The 22,533-nt window shown below is 48.0% G+C and overlaps 1 protein-coding gene across 6 annotated transcripts in view; it reads left to right on the top strand.

Moving 5' to 3' along the window:
* RNF31 (ring finger protein 31) overlaps positions 1-22,533 on the top strand; it is a 915,252-nt gene that overhangs the window by 843,125 nt on the left and 49,594 nt on the right. For all 6 annotated transcript variants that reach the window (XM_069633995.1, XM_069633999.1, XM_069633998.1 and 3 more), the window contains exon 21: positions 8,691-8,862. In XM_069633995.1, coding sequence (XP_069490096.1) covers positions 8,691-8,862 — 172 coding nt within the window. The remainder of the gene's footprint in view (positions 1-8,690; positions 8,863-22,533) is intronic.

Raw genomic sequence — 22,533 nt, 5'->3', positions numbered from 1 at the left:
CCCTAACTAGGCTAGGGGTCACAAGTCATGGTTTGATTAAAGTGCAGCAGGGCACTGCACTTGAGGGCACCACGATGGGAGAGCTCTACTAAGATCCTGCTACAATCATGTGTCAAACAAAAGGGCCCAGGCAGCATAGGTGAACCCTAGGTGGTGGAATAATATGAATTACTTAAACCAACGTATCCAGCTGTCCCATGCCCCTCCCCCCGGATCAAGAAAAAGGAGCACCGAACATGGATCGTTCTGCTCATCAGAGAAACAGAGCTTTTCCGTCTGGTTTCTTGAAGTTCAAAAGATCCCAAAAAGTTCCAGTGCAGAGCGTCAGCCTTTATAGCCAAACTAAAGGGTTTATGGGTCATCCTAACCTCCAATCACACACTCGTGCACAAATCAAACATTTGGGGGTTAGCTAATCAGCAGTGTCTACCATACGCAACTTGTTCAAGCTTTCTCTTCAGCAGACTTATGGGATATGGATTCCAGTGGAATCCCAGAAAGCCAAACCCCTCAGGAGCCACATGCACCACCCACACAATCCTTTAAGCCCATGGATCTTCAGTTTGATAGATATTTTCTACTCCTCAAAAGATAAAGGAATCAGACATAGAAGACAACCAGTACCCAGACAGTTCAGTTCCTGGCATTCATAACCAAGGCGGTCATGAATGATTATTAGCAAGGCCAGAATAGACAGGACTCCCACTCGAGGACATTTAGTGGTGTTAGAGGCCAGCAAGAGCACAGGGCGCATCAACTAAATCGGTGGCTCAGTACCCATTGCCACAAGAAACTTAATCCAGCAACTAAAGGCTCAGTTTTGCCCCACTCCTCAACAGCAGCCGCTGAGTTGAGGAGTCAATGAGTGTGGCGCTAGATCCACGGTTCAATTGGTCAGAGGCTGGCATTGCATGTTTGTGCTTGGCAACAACCGTCTACAGACGCTTGACTTCTCTTGGTGGTTTCAAGAGGCTTCTGCCTCCCTCTTCCCCTCCCAAGCTATCCTTTGCCCTTTACTATACTTCGGGTAGACTCTAGCTTTTCTTCAGGAAGTGTTGAAGCTTGTAAGTACGCATTTAGTAGTGGATTCAGTACCTTGTTTGGAACTCAGATGATGTTACGCTTCCCGGATCTTTGATGTCCCCAAGAAAAACAGTCAGTCAGTCCTACAGGTATAGTTGGAGCTGCCTTTTTCAACCTTCATCTTACCTAGAAAGATATAAGATAGAATGCCATCCCAGATTGCAGAGTCTGTGTATGCTGGATTGTCTATGGTGTGTATCTAAAGGATCCTTAGTATGACATGCAGATTTTGAAGCCTCATTGCAAATGTATCTGATACATGGTTAAAATAATGAATGCAAAAGTGGGATCATGCTGGTTCCTCCCAATTGCACCCTGGGATTTGTGTGTGTGTGCCCTTATTGCTTTCAGGAAATATGAAGGGTTGGTTCTTTCCAATTTTAACAGCACACCTTGAGTGTCTCATTAGGCATTTCTTCCCCCCAGTCAGGAGGCCCCTCCTGGTGTAAGAAGCAATAATAGAACTTAATATGGTTTTGGCAGCCCTGACACACAAACGCTTTGAATTTACAGCTACAGCCGACATTTGATTAGTCACGTGGAAAATGTTAATGGCAACTTTAACGTCTCTTAGGAGTGTTTACAAGATGCAAGCTTTTTCTGCTTTTGGACCTAGCACCATATTTTTAAAGCTAAGGGAGTCCTTCACATGCTTTTTTGCAAATGGAAGTGTCATGGTAGAATTTTGTTTTTGAGGTTCTTGCTCCCGAAACTTTTGGATCGCCTAAACCTCACCATTGACAGACCCTCAAAGAGCACCTGCAGGGACCCTAAGAACCCCAGAGTCTCCCTCCAGCCAGACCCAGTCTCCCTACTTAGGGAAAGAAGTGGTTCAGATGTATTCAAAACCTTCCACCCACTTTTAGATACCTGCTGCATTTCAAGTTGCAGTTCTCCTCCAAGCACTTTCATGTCTCTAACAATCATCAGGGAGGCTGTCTTTTCAGGTGTTACAAATTTATCTCAATAGGTCTCAAGGAATTGTGGTAGCTGTAGTCTGTTTTAGGTAACCAGGAACCAACTCCCCTCCAAAAGCACAAATTTCTCCTGGTGGGGGCAGGGGGAAACCAATGATGTGCCTCTCCTAGGTAGGGCATGGTGACCCCGGTGCTGCTGCCTCTAACCGCTGCTTCTAAAGCCCGGCACTTCTGCCTCAAAAAGCCCCTGCAGGGACCCTAAGAACCCCAGAGTCTCCCTCCAGCCAGATCCAGTCTCCCTACTTAGGGAAAGAAGTGGTTCAGATGTATTCAAAACCTTCCACCCACCACTCTTTTGCTTATAGTTTGTCCCCTTGTGTGAGAGATGGAATGCCCAGGTGTGTGTCCCTTGCTCGCTGTGCCATAGGGAACCAAGCTGCACCTCACTAATGAGGCCCAACAAGGCCGAAACATGTCTGAGGTTGCTATTGTTTTCATGCAGAGGGTACTTGGCCTAGCAGTTCGGGCTGGGCTGCTCTCATTGGTGGCTGTACCTGACTGATTTGCATATGCCTGGACCTCTTTTGTGATGGCACATACAGGCAAACAAATGGCGGTGTGGAAGGTTGACCAGATTAGTGCCAGTGGTTCAGATTTATTCAAAACCTTCCACCCACCACATTTTAGGTCATAAACCCCTGGACCAAGCCATGGAGGAGGTAGCCTTCAGTGCTGTGGATATGCAGACCCACATGAAGGAAAGGGAAGAAACACCAAACTAGATCAGCAGAGCAGTGTTACCCTCACAGCATCTGTAGTCCGCAAGCAAGAGCCATAGTCCTTGCCGGCCTGCTCAGATGTGCACACCAGATCTGCATTTCTCTGTGCATGTGTACAAGTAGAAAATCATGTTGTCAGGGCCCTGTATTATAGGCTTGGTCTTTTTGGTGCAATGCGCAATTTGAGGCACATTAAAATCACCTAAATACTTGCTGGTATACCAATCCGCAGCTCAGTATCACTATTGTACACACGTGCCAGCCATTGACCATCGCCCAGCCAAGGGGCACGTATTGGGGAGCTACATACCTTGCAGAAGCATAAGGAAGTGTGAGTGTTTGGAGCAGTAGAGTGAGCAAATGTGGAGGACCGGAGGTGCAGAAAGCTGTGGAAAGCAAGCTGAAAGTGCAGAAGGAGGAGGCAGAGATGGCAAATGAGGTGTGGAAGATGTAGGTGAAGGAGGTAGAGTATTGAGGGTGCAAGAGAAGCAGACAGGGTATGAGTCAGTTTGAGGTGCAGGAATAGGAGTGCAAGAGGGACTTTAGTGTTAGAGGTAGGAAGAGGGTTAGAGGTGTACAGGAGAAATGAGGGGGATAGTGTAGTAGGGGAATAGGGTGGTGTAGGAGAACAGCGAGCAAGAGGGGAGAGGGCAGTGGTTGAAGGAGAGTGTTCAGAAAAAAAGGAGGAAAGAGTGGTTGGAGGAGAAAAGTGCAAATGAGGAGACACGAGTACATCTTGGTACAAAGGTGGGTGCAATTACAGGAGGAGAATGTTTCTGGAGGTGGGAATGAGATGTTGAAAGTAGGAGAAGTAGAGACTGGAGAGGGCCCTGGAGGCGTAGGGCTAGCCACTTAGTCAGTGAGACAACCAACATCCAACTATTTTCTGTTCGGAATGGGAGGAGGAACAAGCTTGTAGTGAAACAGGAAGTAGTTCAACAAACGGATAGCCCAAGTGTCAGTGGCCAGACCGAGATAGGTCCCCAAGAATGAGTGAACCATCTGTGCGACAAGTAGGAAACTAAGTGCAGGCTGGGTGATAGAATTAAGTTTTGTGGCCAGAGCAGCAGCATTGCACTGACTCAGGCACATAGAGACTCTCCTGGTATACCAGTGCTTAGTCTTTCTCAAGTGCCTACCCATCCTGGGGCTATTGAGAGAACCCATCAGAATACAGGATGCGATATGCCTGAGCCTAGTTGTGCCAAGAGGCTGTAAATGACTGTGTTGAAAGACCAGGAGAGACTATTTGTGGCTAACAACTTTCAGATGTTTGAAAACTAAGTGTGACACAGGGAAACCCAGAACCAGATTTTGGAGGAAGAGTTTATTTTGTTAATGGCATTTCCTCTTTGGGAGCACAAGAAAGAGAAAGGCAAGCCTTAAAAGACTTAACTAAGTCGAACTTTCCCCTCATCCAATCTCCCTTACTACCTCTCTGACCTACGCTACTCTCTCGATCTTCCTATGCTGAACTCGCCTTTTCATCTACCGAAGAAGCCTTCACTAACTTTAACACTGCTCTATATGGTCCCTTCTCCTCTTGCTATCCTTTTTCCACTTCTAAATTCTCCCCTTCATGGCCCTGGATTGCACTGCTCATCCGCACCCTGAAAACAACAATGTAGAAAAAGCTTTGCACTTGCCAAAGGTCAAGACACTCCTTAGATCTCCAACTCTACCTCACTTTTCTTCAAAACTACTCATCCGCTCTTGACTCTGACGAATGTGACTTCTAACTCTCATTTCATCTGTCATCCCATCCCAGGCACCGCCAAAAATCCTTCAACTTAATTCTAACATCTCCTAAACTCTCCATTTAGACCATTCGCAGTACCCTCGCTACCTACGTTATATCCCCTTCTCTTGCTTGTGTTTCTCAATCACTCCTACCCTCCTCTCCCGCTACTATGTCTTCCTTTGCACGCCCCAACCCTGATGAGATTCTTGCCTTACTGATCATGGCTAACCCTTCCTGTGCCCCTACTTTCCCCGCATATTGTGAAACATATAGCTCCCAGTGTTGCTCCACATCTTGCGTCCTTCTTCAACTCCTCTCTTGATAATGCTTCTTTTCCCTCATGCTATAAGTCCGCTATTGTCACCCCTTTCCTTGAGAAACCTGGTCTCTGTCCTAACTGTACTGACAACTTTATTCCTGTCTCTCTTCTAACACTCTCTTCTAGCACACAGTTCCAAAATCCTATATCACGGCCATGGGCCCCAGAACACAAAAACCACACCATCTAGTGACAGGGGCAATGGTTCACTTGACTCACTTATGTCCATTTGGGACTCATAAACGCAGGGGCCCTGGCTGGACTCAGTCCTGGCGCCTTTGGTGCCAGTCTCATATAGAGATGTCAGCAGGAACGCTTTATTTCAGTGCAGGAGTGCTTTTATTTTACTTCAGTGCCGGAGTGCTTTCATTTTACAAGAACTTTCTAGGTGCTGAAAGCCTTTATTCCAGAGAACATCCCCATGTGCTGACTCATCGGGCGTGGCTCCCTAGGCCTGGTCTTCAGGTGCTGACTCATCGGGTGTGGCAGGGCATGACAGCAGACAGGCCAGAGCTACTGGGCGTGGCCAGGAACAAGACTATATAAACCCACCGATCCCTCAAGCAAACGCTTCGCGTAACTTTGCACCTCCGTGCAATGTGACGTTCACCGCCGCCTGGACCAGCTACTTACCTCGTGATCCTGCAACAACAGCACCCTTACCTGGACCCTGGCTCGCATCTCACGGCAACGCTCCATCTTCTTGGCAGATCCTGAATCAACGCCACAGCACCTGCGCTCTCTGTCTCACGAAGCCAAAGTCCTGAAACGAGAAAGGAAGTCAAGACAAGTTTAGAACTCCCGAAAACACCCATCCCAGGCTCGCGCCACATTTAAAACACAACAGGTACCCTAAGGCACCATTAAAGGCTACTTACCAGCTGTCGGACCATCTCAGCCCCGCTCCTCCGTACCGATGGCTCCGCTTCTGCTACCGCCAGCACCGCTACACCACCTGCAAGGGGAGAGAGCAGAGAAAAGAGACATTACATACAAAGTACAGATAACAAACTTTACAAATACAATTACAACAGTCGGAAGACAAGCGGGCAAGTGGAAACAAGGGAAACACTTACCTACAGGAGAAATGGACTAGTCGCAGCAAGCCTGGACTTGTGCGACAAGGGACCAGTGAAGGAACTCGGTTCCCTTGAACAAGGACCCCTGCCAGAGGCAGCAGGACTGAGAGCTCATCATCATTCAACAGGTGAGCCTCAAGAGTAGTGCTACCCCAGGGAAGCCACATCCAGCGAGAAGGGGTCAGGGACCACAGGCTGCATACTCATATGACCCCCCTTATATTCACGCAGGAACCGCACTGCTCATCACTGCAGTTCCCCACACATACGCAGAGGGAGGAACAGACAAGAGGAGTTTCATCCCTGGGAGAGCTGCGACCATGCTCCAATGCCTCCTCAGAGACCAGGTGAGTGTAACATCCTATGATGAGTAGTTATCAATTGAATCACTGAGCTCCTTGATACTCATAATCTTGAGGACCCTCTTAAGTCTGGCGTCCAACCTCTGCATTCTACCGAGACATCGCTCCTCGATGTCCACAACTTCATCTATTCATATTCTTCTCGTCATCTCTGCCGCCTTCAATACTGTCAACCATTCTGGCATTCTCTACATTATCTCTTCTTGGCATTGGAGATGAAGCCCTTGCTTGATTTGCTTCATACCTTGCCTCTAGACACTTTCAGGTGTCCTAGAATAGACTTACCTCCCCATACTGTTGGAGTTCCCCAAAGGTCTGTCTTTGGTCCACTCTTTGCTGTATACTTCACCTCTTGGCACACTGATCTCCTCTTACGGCTTCTTCTATCAACTATTTGCTGACGACATTCAGATCTTCTCCTTTCCCTCCTTATCTGACGAGCTATTGTCAAAAATGTCAAACTGCCCCTCTGCCATCAAATATTGAGTGGCGTCTCGCTTATGCTAAGCTCCACTAAGACTGATGTTCTCTACTTCCTAGCCAAACAGACTATCTCTTCCTCTCCCCCTCTTCTTTTTTAATAACTACCTTCCTTACTCTGCTCCCGCTCATAACCTTGGTGTTATCTTCAACCCATCTCACTTCTGCCTCTTCATCTCCAAATCTTATTCTGCAGCCAGACTCAATCCACTCAATATCAGAAACAATAGTCATCTTCCTTTCAATACTGCTTAACAGCTAATCTCCTCCTTAGACCGTTCTAGATCTGTCTACTGTGCCTTTCTCTTCTATTGCCTTCACAACTATGCTTTTCCACCTCTGGACAAAGTACTCATCTTCACGGAATGCACACCTTTCAGCCTTTCTCGCTTTACCTGTACCTCCTCTGTCGCCATATTGGCTGGCTCTCTATGAAACAAAAAGCCAAGTATAAACTTCTTCTCATCATTTTCAAAACTATCCATGTATTTGCCCCACCTTACCTATCTGTTCAGCTCATTCCCTACTCTCCCCTCGCTCGTTACGATCATCCTCTGCTCACCTCCTTTCCACTACTCGATCCCCTGCACTACCTGTCTTTTCCATTCTCTCGCTCTCCTCGCTCCCCTACTCTGGAATGCTCTTCCTCTCCATACTACTCCAAACTCTTAACACTATTTAAAACCAACCTCAAAACCCTCCTGCTTCCTGAAGAACATGTTTCCTAGCACTCTACATTACTCCACCCTGCTTCTGTCTCTCCCTAACCTCACGGATAACCCTACAGCACTTCAGTCATTCCCTCCATCCTAAATTTACCATCCTGTTCCAATGTTATTCTGTCCTGTCCTTGTCAACAGTTTGTTTCCAAAAATTCCCCTGCATTAACTGTTCTTCTAGTCAAATTCTCTCACCCCATTGTCGAGGACCTGTGTCCTCCACTCGGTTATCAATTTTAAGTTTAGTATTCATTTTTATGCCAAAACTGTATAGCTCTATTATGATTTCTATACATAAATGAGTTTGTTTGCATACTTAAGTGATAACAGACTGTCGCGTGACCCCCAAGAGATGGCCTAGTTGACTCAGGACACCCGCTATCCAAGGTGAGATTCCCTAGCGATCCCAGGGAGGCCAGGACACAAGAGCATCAAGGCTGGTGTTTGTCAGGAGAGGGAAGTTGGGGATAGGACATTTGACCTGAGCTCCGGCAGAGTAATACCAGGACTGCAGAGAGGTTGCAAAAGCATTGCCATCTGCCAAAAATGTTCCAGGAAGTGTATCTCTTTGTTTCAGTTGGCCATGCCTGTTACTATCTCTGAAAAGGAAGAACCTACCCTCTCAAAGACCTGCATATTGTAAATGCTTGAATAAAGACGTAAATTGCAAACCCTGTTTCTGGATTGTTTTTTTAGGGTTTCCCCTGTCTTTGTAACAAGTGTAAATACTCATGTCTTTCTTACGTAGAACCACTTCTACGATCCCATTGCTTCTGTCTTCACACTCTTACTTCCTTCATCTCTCACCCTCTGTGATGTCTCTACCTTGCTCCTGTTTTCTTAGATATTTTCCTCCCTGCTATCTTAGTCATACATTTCTAGTTCCTTTTACATGGGGTTCTGTGCCTTTGCCCCATTCCTTAGTGTTCCCACTCCCTTCATAACTGTTTACTCAAACCCCCTTCTACCGTTCCTCAACCCCTGCATGATTTCTTCCCAAATGCTCTCTCTCCCTTCCCCTGTCAAGTTCTGCCCTTATATATCCCACTCCCTATCACTCTCCTGCTCCCTTATGCATCCTGATTCCGTCCCCGCTGTTCCTTCTCTTCTCACGATATCCTGTTATCCATCTCCCTCTTGCTCTCTTTTTCCCTCTCTTTGCTGTATCTACCTCTCTCAATTAACCATTTATCTCAATTCCTCTATTGCAGGTCACACTATAAAGAGTACCTAGTCAGACTTATTAACAACCATACCTTGGATCCAGCTAACTTATATGATATAAATGAGCTGAACATCACATGCAACCGATACCTGCCCCAGGGGACCACACAGAGAATCCCAGCAGAGGATGACCAGGTCTACTGTACTCGGATACTGAAGGTCAGTATTTAAAGAGAGACAAAGATGGAGGGGAGAGATAAATCTAGGTTGTACAGAACAGAGAGGGATTGAGGGGGGCATGTAGAGAGGGAGTGACGAAAGGGAAATGCAGGGTGTTGGAGAGAAAGATTAGATGGGGAGGAGAAGACGATGATGGGTTACATGCGATTGTAACAAATACAATTACTGAGAATGCTTCAATAATGAAACTTTTATAACAAACAAATATCACATTTTTATTTATTTTTTATTTCAGGGTGACCCAAAATCCCCCATTTCCCTATGCTTTTAAACCCACCCCAAATCCCTTACCACACGTTTTAATCCTTTACCCCACCCCATATACATTTTAAACACATTTTTGTTTTGTTGGTATTGTTTCTTTATTGAAGTTATTCTCTGTTCTTTATTTGTTTAAAACGCTGGTTTCCAAATAGTGAAGTGATCAGTCTTAAGATGGATTTCTAGAATCTGGCCTGCTGGACAGAATTTAGGAGGCCACCCTAGATATAGAGAACGGGGAACTCTGAGAGGTGTGAGACAGACATGGTATCAAGCGAGATAGCGCAGACAACAGAACTCATGTTTGAACAAGCTTTATTAAAATGTCAGGATGGTGTAAGGCCTAACTTGCCCTAAAACTAATATGTGGATTTCTATATCCTAAAGAAAGCTAAGGAAAGTCTGAGTCAGTAAGTTCAAATCAAAGTTCTGTCTGCATCCCAAAACCTATGCTTGCCCTCAAATCTATAAATAAGCAAAGTGTGGGATTTCTCTTAACCAAAATAGTGTTAAAAATAAAGGCTCCGCTGCTTTCATCTTAAGTGGGTCTTATACTTCAGGCTTCATATAGTTCCAATAGCTGTTGTTCTAACCAATGTTCTGCCAAATCTTGATGTTCCCATCCCCAGGTTCAATTTAGCACAGTTCGCAGAAAAGGGAGTCTTGCGCGTCCCTTCCACAAGATAGTGTTTCTCAGTTCTTTAAGTTCTCAGGATTCCCTTCCCCAAGACTGCACTGTAGTACTGAATTGACTTGCCACAAAGTTTCAGGCTTCTCTCTATCTAGGGCCCCCTGGTCTTGGCGCAGTTGTCGGAACACACAGTCCCCCCACCACAGGTCACGCAACCAGGAGCCCTGTGCTTCTCCTTGACTTGATTTGCACTGTAGGTGAAATTCACAGTGGGGAACTTTCAGGTCTAGGTTCAGTTGTCAGACCACACTGTCCACCCATCACAGGTCACACAACCATAAGTATCTCCCCTTTGGCCTTTGTTGTTACACTCTTGTACATCAGTCTTTTGCAAGTCTTCTCCACATCGTTTTGTTAACCTCTTTGCTTTAGTTCTGTATGCAATACTGCTTTTTCTAAGTCCAACACGCCTTGTCAGTTTATTTGCCAATGTTCGTTCAGTGTTTAATATGCCTTGGGTTTACTTCAAGCAATACTTCTCTCCTGCTCTGTATTTATTATTGCATATTTTTATTCACACTGTACTTCTCATTCAGTTCTGTATTTAAGTTTGTGTAATTGCATTCAAGCAGTATTGTTTGTTCAGTTCGTTATTCAATATAAAGCAATTGCCTTCAAGTATTGCTTTTCATTCACTTTGGGTATTCAAGGTCGAGTAATTGCATTCAAATAGTATTTTTCGTTCTGTTCGGTATTCAAGATTAAGTAATTGCATTTAAATAGTGCTTCTCGTTAAGTTTGGTATTCAAGATTGAGTAATTATCTTCAAGTAGTGCTTTGTTCAGTTTGATATTCAAGTTCAAGTAATTGCATTCAATTCTGTGAACCGCTACTTGCCTGCAGCTCCCTGGGAGTGCTCCAGCATTACCGAGTCATCTGACCCTCACTGTGTCTTCCCACTCTACCGCAGCGGTCACTGTTGCTCCTTCTTACCTCCGAACCACCCGGGCCGCAGACTGCTTTCCCTTCTCCTCCTCGCCAGGCACTTCTCTGCAAACGCCGGCGATCGGAGCGGCTACGGTTTGCAGTCTTTCTGCTTTTCGTTAGTTTGACAGCTTCTGCTGTTCTCTTTCACTGCAATGGGCTCCCGGTCCTGCAACAACCATGCGACTTGCTTGCTTCTAGTTCTGTGGGTCCTCCGGGATAGTGGCAAGTCTCCCGAACTCCGGATCTCCTGCCACCAAGGTCTGCTGTCAGGCAGCTCTCTTCCTGCACCACGGCAGCTTGCTCTTCCGGCCCCCAGGCAGATTGTTCTTCTGGCCCCAGGCAGCTCTTCCTGCTGTACCATAGCAGCTCTCTCTGTACTGATTTGGGCTCCACATTTTATACACCTGAGCCCTGTTAATAGGTTTCAGGTGTATGTTGTTAGTTGGTATTGCCTGAGCATAATAAATCTGATTATTGGGACATGTCTGACCTTCAGTAGTAGATGTCTGCATACTCCTCTTCTTCGTCGCAGTACTATAGTGGTGTTTCCCATAGGAAGTGGGTATGACTCCCAGTCTCCTCTTCTTCGTCTCAGTACCAGAAAGGGGTTAATGGGGAGTTATGGGTTGGGAAATCCCTCCTTAGGGTTCAAATAGGTCAGTGTTAGGAAAGGGGGGATACCATTTCTCACCCAGATCCCCAAGGACACTCCACCCAGGTGATAATCCCTCGCTTATCCACCCCCAGAGCCGGGATCTAAAAGCAATGGCACTTCCCTGGCCACCTGAACAGAAGATCCCTAGGGAGTAGAAGTGATCATACCCTCAGGGTTCTCACAGAGGTTAGCCAAAACTCAATCAAGGTAGTGTGCAGAGCAGGCAGGGGTTATTCTCGGGAGTGCGAGTGGGGTCAGGGGCCACCAATGAGTACACACAGTACGGCACACAATAATTAAATTTAGACCTGAAGTATAACACATAGGTATTTATTACAGGCCTTTGGGCACACTGAAAAATGAATCTAACAGGTACTATTATCGCACGATACTCTGATATAAATATATACATTCATCATAGGTTCATAAATACATCAAATGACTTATTTAGCAAAGCAGGTAAGTATATTAGATGCAATAAATGATGGAACCAGGTCACAATTCATTAACATAACGTAAGCAGTCCAAACCTTAAGTAGAATGAGGCTGTGTGCCCAAAAGTCAAAGGAGTCTCTGCAGGCGAGTTGTAATTTGTTTGTGTTAGTGATAGTTCAGAAAGTTCTTCAACAATTTTACTAAGTTAAGTAAATGTTTTTCTTATATATCAGGTTTCTCTCCTCATGTTCGACAGCCAAAAGGTGAGTCGAATGGAATGCAGGAGAAAAAGGGTCCTATTCCCAATGTTATCTTATGGATGACTAAAGGGGAACAGATGCACTGCGTTTACTTACCCCCCTGATTCAGATTTTCCCAGATTTATTTGTGGATCGTCTGGGGGTTGCTGGCGACTCGTTCTTCCGCCGTTGTTTACAGTGAGAGGTGCCCAGGAGTTGCAGGTTTGAGGATTCTTCTGGTCTGGTGCAGCTGCAAGATGCAACCTCTGTCGATGGAGTAATGCAAGAAACACCCATGCATACCTTCTCAGGACACTTCACAAGTTGGAGAAGGGCAAGTTCGAGTGATGGTCTCTGCACACAGGCAACGGCAGGTGTCCTTTCTGTTGCGGTCGCAGAGGCTGCTCCAGAACAGGATCCCTTGATGCTGGGAGGCTGAAATTCGGGAAGTGAGTGACTTGTGGCACAAGTTGGCGACCACCAAAGTGCTGGGCTTGAACGCAGAACAGCAACGCTTCTGTCAAGGTTGCTCACGAGAGAGCTGGTCAGTCCACCCGGGTAGTCCAGGGACACTTCTGAAGGCTCTGGGTGGCTGGATCCTCGAGTGGGCATTGAGACTACTTCGTCTCACTAAGCCACGGTCTGAAGCACTGTTCAGGATCTTCAGAGATCAATCAGAGGAGCAGGGCTTCACCAGGCCGGCTACTGGAAGGGATGATGAGCCACTTTAGGAGTCATCTACGGATCTTCAGCTGGCTGCTCTTCTTGGCTCCAAACAACAAGATAGCCAAAGAAGCAAGTGAAAATCTTGTGGTTCTGCCATTTTAGGGCAGTAGCCACGTACAGTGGCCATACGTGGTGAACGCAAATGTGCACACTAAAAGTAATGCAACAATGGTACCAATATATCTGCTGCTACCAGCTTGTCTTTAGGCACATAAAAAGGTAACTTAAAGTTCTATGTGTAAAAAGCTAAGGTGATGCTAAAGTATCCTCATTGCACTGCTTTGTAAGATGCTGTTTGCATTGTTAAAAAGTAAAAGAATGCAAAAGGGAAGCAACGTTTCCCAGTATTAAAGGTCTGAAGGACTGATCTGTTTCCTGATAACCATGAACAAAAGAGAAGTGGAGGGAAGCTGAAGGCTTTACTTCCCTTCAAAATGTCAGAACATGTTCAAAAAGAGAGCAAAAAGAGGTATTCGAAGATGGCGGCCGCGGTGTGGAGACGGTCCGCGATAGTAAAGCACCCCAGTGAAGCATTGGGAGAGCAGTAGCATGGCTTTCCGGCCCTTCGGTTCCAGGAGGTGACACCGGGATCGAGAGAGGCGGCTCGTGAGGGGCAGTGAACTTGGTTGCAGCAGTGAGGAACTGCGCCATTTTCTTTTCCAGGGAGACGCTGCCGATGGTTCAGGAGGGCGCAGCTGAGAAGCAGAATCCGGCCCTGTGGTGGGCCCCCCGGAGAGGGGCTGCACCATCTCCCATCCAGCTGCGGGTTCGCCCGGAAGTGGCCGCCGCCGGACCCAGAGAGCGGAGCGGGGCTGCAGGGGCTACTACAGAGGCTGGGAGGTGAGGCGCCAGTTAAGGAGAAATCTGGAGCCGGCCACGCGGGAGGAGAGCGCCACCAGGGGGGGTCCCAGCGTAGTCCGGGCGGCCATGCACTCCCCCCCCCCCCCACCCCGATTGGGAACGTGCTGCCAGGCAGGCAAGGAGAGCCGCCGCATGCAGGGGGATTCGGAGGTGGTCCAGTGCAGCCAGAGGGAGACGCCCGTGCGAGCGGGCATGCAGGCGCCTGAAGGGACTCTACAACATCCCCAGCTTTCGCATAGCCAGCAGCGGGGGGCCGCCTGGAGGAGTTGTGGTGCTGGCGAGGGGCTCCCTCCCTTAGAGATTTTGCAAACGGCAGGGGAGTGGTGCGAGCGGAGGCCCCCAGATAGCGGCTGGGGAACCAGGGGCATCCCTCCCGCCCCAAAGTCTTGGTCCAATACCCGGGCTGAGGCCCCAGAAGTGAGCCTTCTGCACGGGAGGTGCAGTTTTGAGGCCCCACAGTTTAAGTGCGGGGGCACTAGTGCGGAGGAGGCCCGGCTAACTGGAGTTCCCTAGGCGGGTGGTGGAGGTGCAGACCCAGCGGGGCCACACTCGGTCTTGTTTCCCCCCCAGGTGGTGAAATGGTGAAGTACAGGGAGATGCAGGCAGGGTTGGAGCGTGAATTTTCCCAGTGAGCAGAGGCCCCTGGGGGGGGGCGTGAGTTGGAGGAGCATCTCCACGAATAGCAGGCGCCAGCAGGTGCGAGGCAAAACTCAGTGGTGGCTGGAGGGTCGCGGTTGGAGCCCCTATGTCCAAGACTAAAGGGAAGGGGGGGCATCTGGGCCACAAACTAAGCCCTCCAAGCAGGATGCTAATTTAGTCCAGATGTGGTCGGCCGATACCGCTGGCGGCACCCGAGGGAGAATGCAGGCGGAGGCATCCGAGGCTCAGAATAGGGCCCCCCAGCAGGGAACGCAAATTTCAAAGGAGGACATGCAGTTATGGTTTAGGGACCTGCAAGACAAATTCATGTCCACGTTACAGGATCATTTTGCTAATATGAGAGAAGACATGAAGCAGGCGGTCCAGGCACTACGGCTGGATGTCTCAAAGCTTGAGGAGTGTACCGATACACTAGTGCAAAATGTGGAAGATGAAGCGCAGCAATATAGCGAAACGCAGGAACAGATGGTGCGGCTGACACACAATTTAGAGCTCCAGTGTGAGGACCTAGAAAATCGGTCCCACAGATCGAATATCCGCATTAAGAGTATGGTGGAGGCGATGGAAGAAAAGGACCTAAAGAAGGCGGTGCAAGAAGTTTTCAGAGACATCTTGGCAGCGGAGGATACCGAAATCGTCAAAATTGATAGGGTCCACCGGGTGGGCCCCAAAAGAACGGGTGAGCCGGTTGAGCGCCCCACAGATGTCTTGGAGGGGATGTCCTCGTACCCAACGAAAGAGGAGATCTTGAGGAAAGCCAGGGGGATGGACCACATAAAGATGAATGGGGTGGAAATTCACCTGTATCAAGATCTGGCTATGGTGACTCTTCAGAAGAGAAGGGCGATGGACCAGGTGGTCAGGGAACTGGTGACGAAGAAGATCCGGTACAAATGGACTTTCCCTTTTGGATTGTTATTCTCCTGGGAGGGAAAGCAGAGAAGGGTGACGTCTTGCGAGGAGGGGCTGCAGGTGATGGGCATCCAGGAGGAGGATGGGGTCGAAAAGCACCTGTGGCCCTTGGCGGAACCTTGCAAGAAACCATGGGAATGGAAAGAGACACACCGCAAGAGGAAGCAGTCTGGGGGAGGAAAGCATTGAGTGCAGCAGGCGCAAGAAGAACAAGGGGCAAGAAGCTCCAGGGGGGATGGTGAATATATAGGCCTGGAAAGGATGGAGGACATTAGCGTTCCAATGGACACATGGAATCGCGGCCCGGTGAGGGCTTCTCCACCGGAATCACACGAGACCGAAGGTAATGCAGGGTTGAGGACTCCCCAAGGAGTTATTCCCGAGTTTGCTGAGTGTCAGGTGCGATGGGCCGTGCGCCTTAGAAAACATAGGTCCCTGGGCCCTCCTCGGGACAGTTGTTGGGTTGTTGGGGGGAGTTCAAGTTCAGGGGGGAGGAAGGGGATTAGGGGGAAGGGGATCCGGAGGGCAGACGGTACGTGGGGTCCAAAGGGGGATTAAGTACTTATGGGGGGCATAGCCTATGGGGAAGCTGAGAGTTTTAACATATAATGTGCAAGGCCTAAAGGCCCCAGTTAAGAAGAAGAAAGTAGAAGAGTTTCTGAGAAGGGAGAGAGGGGACATCTTGTTACAAGAAACGCATATCAGACTCCGGGATAAAGCAAGGCTGCGCCTAAGTGGTTACAAGCGGATAGTGCAATCTAATGCGGCAGACAAAAAAAGGGGGGCCCTGATTGCATTTCAATATGTCTCAACAGAAGGGTTGAATCTCACGTTGGCCTCGGTATACGCTTCAAAAAATGGGGCAAGATGGCTTTATGAGCGAGATTGTGGGGAAGCTAGAGGAATTCGCAAACGGGGAGGTAATTCTGGGTGGCGATCTGAATTTGGCATGGAACCCCTCAGTTGATAGGAGTACTGGGGGCAGTCAAGGACCGGGAGCTCCTTCAAAAGATCTTCGCCAACAGATGAGTCACCTAGCACTGTGCGATGTGTGGCATGAACTTAATGGCCAGAATAGGGGGTACACATACTTCTCCCACGTGTACAATTCAATGTCTAGGATAGATTATTTTTGGGTTACAGTGGGGTTATTGGGGGAGGCCCAAGGGATGGATGTAGGCCCCATTTCTTTATCAGATCATGCTCCTCTATGGTTGGAAGTAAAGACATTGGTGAGGAAGTCGGGGCTCTGGAGATGGAGGCTTCCCCAGGAACGCAATTAGGGAAAAGATAGAGGAGTACTGGGCCCTCAATGACACGGGTGACGTTAATAAGGGGACTGTGTGGGAGGCCTTTAAGGCGGTCATGAGGGGGCACTTGATTGCCCTGAAGGCAGCTAAAGGCAGGCAGCGTTATGCGTGGGAGAAGGAGCTGGAATTGAAGATGGCGGACATTCGAGGGGAACTTACACGGAATCCCACCTCCCACCTGAAAAAAGCGTTAAGGCACGTGGAGGGCCAACTAGATCAAAAAAGGCGGAGAGGAGTCTCCTCCATCTCCGACATTGGTACTACATAAAGGCTAATAAAGCCTATATGTACCTGGCAAGGCAGTTGAGAGCCAAGCAGCAGGAACTCTCGATTAAGCAGCTACGGAATGCACAGGGGAAGACTTTAAGCCGCACAGGAGACATGGGGGTGGTATTTAGGGACTACTACCAGGAATTGTACGCCTCGGCAATCCAGTTTGCTCGGACCAGGATTCCTACTTAAAAGCGATAAATCTACCTAGTTTAACAGATGATGAGAGGGAATCCCTGGAAGGGGAGATAAGGGAAGATGAGATATGAAAGGCAATAAGAGGGCTCCACGTAAATAAAGCTCCGGGCCCTGGCGGTTTCACGGCGGCCTTTTACAAGAAATATGCAGACATCCTTGTTCCGTTTTGAGCGAAATTATATAACACCTTCAAGGAAGAGGGAAATGTGACACAGTCTAGGAATGAGGCCAAAGTGCTGGTGTTTTACAAAGTAGGAAAGGATCCGACGCTTCCGAGTTCATACCACCCCATCGCCTTAATCAATTTAGACTCCAAAATATACACAAAAATATTAGCAGCAAGACGTCCCCGCTCTTCCCCAAACTGATAAATAAGGATCAGTCAGGCTTCATCCCGGGCCGTCAAACCCATTATAATATCGGGCGAATAATTCACTTAGTGGAAAAGATTGGGATCAAGCAAACCCCGGCAGCACTCCTGGCGCTTGACGCCGAAAAAGCATTTGACTGGGTAGAATGGTCCATGCTGTTTCGGAACCTATGGGGCATAGGTTTTGGGGAGCAATTTTTGAAAATGATCCAGGCCAACTATAACACCCCTGCTATTAGGATAGCTTTGAATGGGGAACTCATGGGTAGGGTAGAACTGTCGAGGGGCACCAAACAGGGATGCCCACTATCGCCTCTTCTATATGTCGTCTTCCTGGAGCCACTGTTGATAAGAATCAGAGAACTTCCCTCGATTGCAGGGATCGAAATGGCTGGGACGCAGCATAGGGTGGTGGCGTATGCTGATGATATGCTAGTTGCCTTATCTGATCCGGCTCGAACCCTACCAATGGTAATTCAGGAACTTGAGAAATTTGGGGCGCTGTCAGGACTGAAGATTAACAGAAACAAGTAGCAATTATTAATCCTGGCAGGGGATGGTGGGGAGATCAAGCAGGTGGTGACCTCTTTTAAACCTGAAGCTAGCGGGCAGATGGATAAAATACTTAGGTGTTACCCTTACAGACAGGATAGATAGCCTCTTTGGGGAAAATTACCCAGAACTCCTAGTGAAAGTTGAGAGGGATCTGGAGCGCTGGAACCTGTTGGCGATCTCCTGGTGGGGGTGCATAGCATCGGTTAAGATGACCGTCCTTCCAAAGCTGTTATATTACTTTCAGGCTTTACGATTAGAGTCCCCAACTCCTTCTTCAGGGCACTTGCGAAGACAACCTCCTCTTTTGTCTGGAAAATGAAACCCCCCTAGGCTGGCTCGAGGAGTTCTGACATCACAGAGCCTGGACGGGGGGGTGGCACTCCTGCACCTCCGTAGGTACTACCAGGTGGCGCAACTGTGGGTTTTAAAGGAATGGATTGGGGGGGAGGGGCAAGAAATCTGGGCAAAGCGGTGGCAAGATCCCCCTTGGTGGAGCTTTTATGGAAAGGGATACACCATAGACACCCTAATTTGCCTATCAGTAAAGTCATGGGGGCCACACTCGACGCCTGGGATGACCAAACACGGAAGGGCACATTGACAATTGTACCGGGCCTGTTTACACCTATGTTCGGGAACCCAGACTTTCCCCCAGGAATGGAGAGAGGGGTGTTCAAGAAATGGGAGCAGGCAGGGTGGACAAAAATAGGAGATATGTTTCAGGACCAAGAGGTCAAGTCTTTTGAGGACTGCACCAGGCATTTAAAGCTGAAAGAGTCAGACAGATTCAAGTACGAGCAGCTCCAACACTGGCTGGGCGGCCCCAGGTATCAAACGGGTGGCCTTGAGGGATTTTACCCCCTTCGAAAAGTACACCTTAACTAATTCTGGGTCGAAGAAACTGGTGTCGGCTCTCTATACATTTATAAATGTGCAGACGGAGGATGTCAGGTGGAGCTTCATGGTAAAATGGGAAGGGACATTGGGGGATCCCATTAGCAAGCCTCAGTGGAGGGAGCTCTGGGGGAGCATCTCTAAACTGACCTGATCCATCCAAATGAGGGAAATGTGGGTTAAGATCGTTATGCAATGGCACTGTACTCCGGAGAGGCTAAACTTGATGTATCCACAATCGTCCAAACTATGCTGGAGAGGCTGCGGGGGGCGGGGAGCAGTTGGAGACATATCTGGTGGGACTGTAAAGGGATTCAGAGCTTCTGGACTGAAGTGAAGTCCCAAATGCAGGGGGATGTTCCATAACTTGGCCCAATTGGGGGAAGAGGGTCTGGCTGTGTGGGATGAGAGATCATATAGCCAAGGAATACATAAACGCGCAATGGAGGAGTTTTATGGGTCTGGTTATTGCGGCATGGGCAGCCATAGCCCAGAATTGGAAGCAACGAAACCCTCTGTTAGTGTTTAGCTGGCTTCAGAAGGTGTAGACTCTTGTCACAATGGAAAAATTGACTCATAATTTGCAAGGCTCCAATGGGTCCTTCTCGAAAGAATGGTGGGTGGTGCTGGACTTTCTACAGTCGGACTGTATGGTACAGTGGTGCCCTCACAAAATCAGTATTCTGGATTTATTTGAAGCTTGAGTAACTCCACAAGAACGAAGGGGGAATCCTCCAGAGGGTAGGGGGGGAGCTGGGGAATTGTGGTTATGGTGTTTTTTTTTTTCTTTTTCTTCTGCTGTTTAATATGTGTAAACAATAAAAACATTTCTTGAAAAAAAAGAGCAAAAAGAAATGGTGTCTATAGAAACTATGTAGAAAATGTGCAAAAAGATACATCTTTCCTAGCAATCAGCGGATAAGAAATTGATGGGGGATGAGAGAGAAGTGAGACTCTATAGTGGTCAAGACTCATGGGCACAAGGTGTCACGCTCACCTGGTCTCTGGGAAGGTGTTGGGGCACGGTTGTAGCCCTCCCTGAACTTGAATCACCCTTTTCAGGCCTCTCCCTCAGTAGAAAAGCTGCGAGCGGTGGTACGTGGTGATACTGCTCCTGAGTAGAGATAAGAGTGTGTGAGTGCGCCAATCTGTGATTGTTGTACCTCTTGAACCCTTCACACCAAAGTACAGTTTCTGTGAGCATACGCCGGCCCATAAAGCTCACTTGTGAATTATGGAAGATAAGCTCTCAGTCCTGCTACTTCTGGCAGGGGCGCGTCAAATGGGATCTAGTTCCTTCACTGATCCCTGATAAGGATTAGCCCAGTCCTGCTCGACTATGCTTCTCCTTATGATTGGTAAGTCTTTCTTGAGCTCTTGTGATGCTGTTCATTCTGTTTAATTTCTTTATATGTTGCTCCTATTTATGCCCGCAATATTGTCTCTCTTCTGTTTTCTTCCCTTAGATGGAAATGTGGCCTCAATGCAGCTGTGAGATGCGAGACACGGCCGGATGGAAGATGGATGCTACCGCAATGTTTGACAGCAGGTAAGTGATGGTTTAAGGGAAGCGCAACCTTAAACTGACTGTTTTTTCGATGTCTAACCTTCTGTTCTGTTTTTCCTTGCAGGCGCTGTTGTCGACAATGGAGCGTGTCATGCTGCGGTGCCAAGATGAAGATTTCGGCGTTCCGGAAAGTGTAACGATGAATACTTGGTTTGCCGAAGAGATGTACAGGTAAGAAAAGCTTCCCCCAGTTGGTAAGTATGCTGGCAGGAAGCAGGATGTCCAGGAAGCAGGATCTTCAAAGGTAAGTCTGACCTCAGGTGACGGTGAGCGTTACGCTGCTTGCAAGTGCAGACTTATGCCAAGCGTCTGCCTTGAGGATCGGGGCAGCTTATATAGCTGAGATCATGGGCACGCCCATTAGGGCCGGTTTACCAGCCACACCCTGCCACTCCTAGAGAGTGAGCATGTGTGAAGGCAATCCATTAGCAGCCACACCCAAGAATACACTTGGGGCTGCTTAATGGATGGAATGTTCAAGGTTAATGCATCCTGCTTAATGGATGGAATGTTCTCGGTTAATACATCTGAAGTGCTATGTCCATAATAAAAGCTTTTTGGTGTTAAATGGATGTTCTTGTTTACTTTTGTTTGTGAGCCTGGTGCCAAAGGCGCCAGGACAGTGTCCACCCAGGTCTCCTGTGCATGCGACCCCTGCTTGCCTGTGCCCCTGACTTGTGACCATGACACAAGGTTATGTTACAGGTTGCTGGGTTCAAAGTACTCTGACAAATCTGGACAATTCGTCCCTTCTCCCCAGAGGGCAGCCACCTGCTTTGAGGCTAGAGAGTTAAGCCTGCTATGCAAGACCCGGCCTAGGGTTCTCGGAAAGTGGGAACTCACTGGGACTAACTCCCATCTTGGGGACAATCACTCCCTTTCCAAAGCAGAACATCCTTGCATATATGAATGTGCAACCAACTTTAATATCTCCTGCAGCGACCAGATTTCACAAAGCTCCTTCTTTTAATGTATTTGCTACAGGCAATGCTGAAAGCAGTCTGAAAGCTAGGATCAGCGAAGAACACCATTCTGTTTGTCCCTGTGAAATGTATAAGAGAGGAAACTCCTACAGAGAAATGAGACGTGCTACGCAGAGCCGAGCCTCTGCATCACTGATGTTGTGGCGGGGCGGACCCACGCTGGGCCGAGGATCCTGTGGCAGCCGGGAAGGTGAGTAAGCAGCGAGCCGAACGGTTGGCATTTTACCCAATTGAAAAGCCGAGGTCAGATGGGGAGCAGAGAAGGGAAGGACTACCCCTCATCTGGTGGCCCAACCACAAACGAGTGGTGGTAGGCCGCTAGCGGACACAGAGACCTGATAATTTGAGGGAGCCCCAGTCCCCGAGCTCAGCAAATACTGGACCGTAGCTACAGAGATAAGTAGCCGCTGGGAACGTTCACGAGGTTACGGGAGCCTGAGAAACCCAACGGAGAACATACCGTTACAAGGCATGAACATTGTTATTCACGGCTGTAAAAGCTATCACGGTTGCGGAAGCCTGAAAAACCAGAGCTTGCAAATACCCTGTGAAACAGTGATTGATAAAAATAAGAACGTTTGTGACTAGCAGCTGAGAAAGATATCAAGGTTACTGTGAGGTTGGTATCATGGAAGGAGACACAGACAACAGATTCAAAGTTTAACAACAAAGGTGTTAATAAGAAAATGGCAGGATGGAGTAAAGCCTATCTTCCCCTAAGCTAAGGTGCCTACCTAAAGAAACTAAGAAAAGTCTGTGTCAGAATATTCATCTGCAAAGTCTATGTGTGTCCAAAACCTTTAATTGCCCTCGCAACCAAACCAAAACAATGTGTACGGATGTCAACCATAAACTAAACAGTGATTCAAACATAAAGTTCTGAGCTGTTTCTAGCTCAGGCTTACTCTTCAGCTTCGGTTCCCCAAAAGTCAATACATTCCTCACAATGTTCAATTACCTTTGTTTGAAACTTGAAGAAACACAGTTCCACACTTTTGCAACGGTTAGGGTGCCCTTCCCCAAATTCAATAAAGTTCAGGGCAATATGTAGTAGGGTTTCCTCCCCCCAAGTTCAATGTTCAAATATAACACAAAAAGAAGTGTCTTGAAGCTTTGTTTGGTGATTGGTTTTCTTT

The sequence above is a fragment of the Ambystoma mexicanum genome, chromosome 13 (assembly GCF_040938575.1).
Source record: "Ambystoma mexicanum isolate Mex_15411 chromosome 13, UKY_AmexF1_1, whole genome shotgun sequence".
In the NCBI taxonomy this organism is placed as follows: Eukaryota; Metazoa; Chordata; class Amphibia; order Caudata; family Ambystomatidae; genus Ambystoma; species Ambystoma mexicanum.
Note: the sequence above shows the minus strand (reverse complement) of the source record. Positions and strands in the feature narration are given on the sequence as shown.